This window comes from Anopheles merus, unplaced genomic scaffold (genome assembly GCF_017562075.2).
Source record: "Anopheles merus strain MAF unplaced genomic scaffold, AmerM5.1 LNR4000751, whole genome shotgun sequence".
Lineage (NCBI taxonomy): Eukaryota > Metazoa > Arthropoda > Insecta > Diptera > Culicidae > Anopheles > Anopheles merus.
This window is the reverse complement of record NW_024428331.1, coordinates 1-4,875: the sequence shown is the minus strand read 5'-3', so window position 1 is coordinate 4,875 and position 4,875 is coordinate 1. Positions and strand designations below refer to the sequence as shown.

Below are 4,875 nucleotides of genomic sequence, written 5' to 3'. Positions count from 1 at the left end.
CGTTTGGTGGATTTGTTGATTAAATTAATCAAAGAATTCCTAGAGCCGTTTGAGACCAATTGACTCAAAATCTCTATAAAAATAAACAAAAAAATATATATCAAAAATCGGTAGGAATACAGACAAGTCGTTATATCTGGTCACTCAGAAAGCCGGTAAAAGCGCGCTGCGTTACGTTTATGCGCCCCTGTTCGAGAGTTGACGTTACCCGGTTTGTTATTGTTATTGCTGTGCAGCGTGTACCGCATGGTATTCCTTCTCGCAAAAGCAGTTTGGTTTTAGTTTCGTTGTGAAACGAGAGTTTGTATTACCCCCTATTAAGTTTCCCATTCCACGTCGCTGTCTGAGTGAAAATGCGCGAAAATACGCCGCCCCGTTCACCGATGGACGAGCTGGTGGGGGAAGATGACGACGACGAGGAGCTGATTTACGTGGGCGATGCCGATGAGGTGTTGGACGCATGGGAGCAGGAGGAAGCGGAAGACGAAGAGCGTAAGATTGTGGCGGTCGTGTTTTTGCTTTCCTCCACAGCTAGCAGCTTTAGTAATGATTGCCTTTGCTTCTTTCCTTCAGTGGACGCAGAAGCGGGACCGGCAGCGGAACAGCACGCCCTTCGCCGTTCGCCCGTACAGGACGATGCAAAGCTGACGTTCACCAAACACACCGCGCCGGTGTTCTGTGGCGCCCTTCACCCCACGGAAGAGCTGGCCGTTACCGGCGGTGAGGATGACAAAGCGTACGTGTGGCACATACGCACCGGCGAGGTGCTGCACGAGGTGACGAACCATTCCGACTCGGTGGTGGCGGTGGGCTTCAGCTACGATGGCAGCTTTGTCGCGACCGGCGATATGGCCGGCTACATACAGGTGTTCAAGGTGAGCCAAAACTATCGCCAGGTGTGGGAGTTTACCGTGGGCGATATGGGATGGATGCGCTGGCATACGGGCGCGAACGTGCTGATGGCGGGCTGCGAGGCGGGCGAGGTGTACGTGTGGCGCATCCCGTCCGGCGACTGTAAGGTGCTGCCCGGGCACGAGGCACGCACCGAATCGGCCGAGCTGCTGCACGACGGTAAGCGGCTGCTCGTCGGGTACGGCAATGGGCACGTGAAGCTGTGGGATCTGAAGTCGGGCACGCCGCTGCTGGAGGTGGACAGTACGGTCGGGCACAAGGAGAACATAACGGCGCTGGCCGCCGACCAGGACGGGCAGCTGTTCGTGACGGGGTGCGAGGACGGCAGCCTGTACCTGATGGGCCCGGGCGGCGTGCTGGGCCAGCTGGTCGCACCGAACGAGTACCCGATCGAGTCGGTGCTGGTGGACTATCCCGGGTTCGAGATGAAGGTGGCCGCGTCGGGCACGCTGCAGGGCAAGCTGACGATCTGGGACGCGGCCCGCCAGACGAAGCGCGTTGAGTGTGAGGACGACAATCCGAACGGCGTTACCAAGTAAGTGTTGGAAGATCTATTTATTTTTTTATTATTATTATAATTTTTCAAATTATCTGAATTAATTTATTTTTTATTGTTATTACTATTTTCTAACAACAGATTGATCTGGCTGAAGGACTTTACCATTTGTGCCGGTACGCTGGGCGGTTGGATAAAGGGCTGGGACTTCCGGAGCGGCGCGAAACGGTTCACCTTCGACGGGCACACGAACGACATCCAGAGCCTATCGTACGACAGGCAGCGCAACCTGATCCTGTCCACCTCGGAGGACTGCACAGCGAAGATATTCGAAGTGCCGGCCGCAGGTCAATAAGCTACGGGGACAACTGCAACTTGTACATACATTATTGATTTGTTGAGGAAAAGGTTGCGTGTGTTGAGAATTTAATTTAAGTTTTTATGCTTGAGAAACAGATTCAAATGTAAGGGGTAAAGTGAGTGCTTTCGGCTTGTTGTGAATGTAAGATCAAATCTGGCACCACATTTATCATGTTACAAAAGCGCTGCGGGGCACTTTTTCCCAAAAAAACAATAATTAACGGGCCATACAGACTTTTAAGTGACGTGGCGATTGTACAGCGCTGTACAAAGCATGATAAGAAATAGTGGTGGGAGCTCGGAATTGGACATACCCGATTCCAAATATGTATTCGGAATCAATTCCGGAGCCGATTCCGATGCTGGAATCGATTACGATTCCGGAGCAAATTCTGGATTTGGAAACGATCTAGGAATCACAATTTGCTTCGGAAACGGAATCAGAATTGACTCCAGAATGAGAATCAGTTCTTCAATTAAAACAAGAATACTAATTTCCGAACCGAACAGATTAAGATTTCCGAGCCTGTTCCGATTTAGAAGCCGATTTTGATTACGGAACCGACTCTGATTTTGGAACCAATTCCGATTTAGAAGCTAATTTCGATTCCGGAATCGATTCTGCATCCGGAACAGATCCGATTTGGAGCCGAATCAGGATCCGATTTCGGAGCCGATTCTGGTTCCGGAATCGACTCCGATTTCGAAGCGAAGAGAAAATTACGATTTCGATGTCGATATTGATTTCGAAACCGATTCTGATTTCTGCAGATTTTGGGGCAAATTCCGAATCCAATTTCGGTGCAGAATTTGGAGCCGATTTGAGAGCCTACTTCGAAGCCAATTTCGAATCCGATTCCGGAAACAATTCCGGAGCCTACTCCGATTTCGATTTCATGTTAGGAATCAATTCCGGAGCCGATTCCGATGCTGGAATCGATTACGTTTCCGGAGCATATTCTGGAGTTGGAATTGGCTCCGGAATTGGAATCGGCCTGGGAATCACAATTTGCTTCGGAAACGGAATCAGAATTGACTTCAGAAATTGGAATTAGCTCCAGAATGAGAATCGGTTCTTCAATTAAAACAAGAAGACTAATTAGCGAAATCAGTCCAGGAATCTAAATTTGGATTCTTCGCGGACATCAATACATAGCATCATTGTACCTAAATGCCTATTCTCATGGAGATGCCGAAACCGACTCCGATTTCGAAGCCGATTTTGATTCCGGAACCGATTCTGATTTCGGAACTAATTCCGGATCCTGTTTCGGAGCCGATTCAGATTTCGGAGCCAATTCCGATTTGGAAGCTGATTTCGATTCCGGAACCGATTCTGCATCCGGAACAGATTTGGAGTAAAATCCGGATCCGATTTCGGAGCCGATTCTGGTTCCGGAATCGACTCCGATTTCGAAGCCGATTAAGATTTGCGAGAAAATTACGATTTCGATGCTGATGTTGATTTCGGAACCGATTCTGATTTCGGAGCAGATTTTGGGGCAAATTCCGAATCCGTTTTCGGAGCGGATTCGGAGTCGATTTCAGAGCCTACTTCGAAGCCAATTCCGGAAACAATTCCGGAGCCTACTCCGATTCCGCAGCTGATTTCGGACCTACTATTCGAAATCGATTCCAGAAAGTTTCGTAGCTAGCCGGAATCGACTCCAACTCCCATCACTAATCAGCAAGCTCGCTGGCAAGGGAACGGACCACGCGGGCAAGGTTCACGAGAATGGCATCTAGAAATTGGGCCAATCCCATTGCAGAACATGGCAATACGTCAGCCGTCAGGCTGAATGGCCGAAAACAAAACGAAAAACAAAACCAAAAAAAGCAAACCCCATACTACTGAATCATACACGGCGAACAGGTTTTCCACTCCGTTACATACATATGATATTACCCGATTCGTCGTTTCCCATTTTCGGCTGCTTGATCGTTCACCGGCCAGCATGGGGGTTGTGGGAAAGTGGGATGAAGCAAGCAAACCGGGCAAGCAAAAAAATTGACACGATTCAGCGACGGAATTCTGGAAGTCGTTAAGAGCACACGGGCCCCAAAAGATTGAGATGAATTGTAACTGTAACTTCAACCGTTCGCCGGTAGAACGGAAAGAAAAAAACGGAGCAGATTGAGGTTGCTGTCTGTTTGCTTAAACATTTTTTTTTAAATCATTGAATTCATAATTCTTACCGCTTTCCCGCCAGGGGGTGCCAGCGGTCTAAGTAGACAAATGAGTAGAAAGCTGTCAAGCGTCTTCATAATAGATGATGGCAGCGTGTGCGCAGGGCAGATCTCTTACTCAAGCGCTGTCAGGTTGTGTTCCGTTCACTAGCAAAACGATGCACTTTTGGGGGGGAGGGAAAAAGATATTATTGCTAATACGTTTCCCTAATTAGCGCTACCAGCGTTGGCCATCTTGCGCAACAGATGTACTAGGGCGCGGAGGTGTAGTTCGTAACCTCGGTCGTCACGACAATTTCTTCGCTGTGAAGTCTCGTCCGTTTGTTGCTAAAACCTGTCGTCGGTGCACATTTTCACACAAGCCGAAATCGATTGAGTAATGAAATGTAATACTTCCTCCATACACACACACACACAGAGTGCTGGCTGGGTCTGTGCTCGGGCGGGCTCCCTTCCAGCACTGTGCAATTAATCATTATCGAGCAGCGAGCACAGTGCCACAGATGACTGGTTTTTGGCTTAGAGATCCCGTAGTGAAGTGAGGCGAAGCAGCTTCCATTCCCTTCCTGCTGCTGCCAATCAATGCCGGCTCCCCACGGTTCCTGTTCGCTAAATGCCAACCGAACCGCAAAGAGGCAAAGCCGATGTAAAAGGCCACTCTGCCGGCAGATCGAAGGTGCCATAAGACGACGACGACGACGATCGCTCAATTGGCGCATGATTTAAATATCAAATGCCGTAAGGGGGTGGTGGTATTTTCTTTTCACCCGCCATTCCGGCCTGCTGGCCTGCTATCCGGGGCCAATCTGCCGGCAGGAATCTCGCCTCTCGTGTCTATCTCTCTCGCCCTCTCCCATTTTGGCGCTGTTCTGTACGTACGGGCCGAGGCTCTACGTCACTTTCGGTGACCCAACCCAAAT

At 49.5% G+C, this 4,875-nt stretch overlaps 1 protein-coding gene across 1 annotated transcript; it reads left to right on the top strand.

Moving 5' to 3' along the window:
• Positions 1 to 282: 282 nt before the first annotated feature.
• Positions 283 to 1,945, top strand: LOC121602988 (angio-associated migratory cell protein-like). Its single transcript, XM_041931733.1, has 3 exons — positions 283 to 492; positions 574 to 1,447; positions 1,550 to 1,945. Exons 1-3 carry the CDS (start codon positions 354 to 356, stop codon positions 1,761 to 1,763), a joined length of 1,227 nt encoding a protein of 408 aa, XP_041787667.1. The 5' UTR covers positions 283 to 353; the 3' UTR covers positions 1,764 to 1,945.
• The last annotated feature ends 2,930 nt before the right edge of the window (positions 1,946 to 4,875 follow it).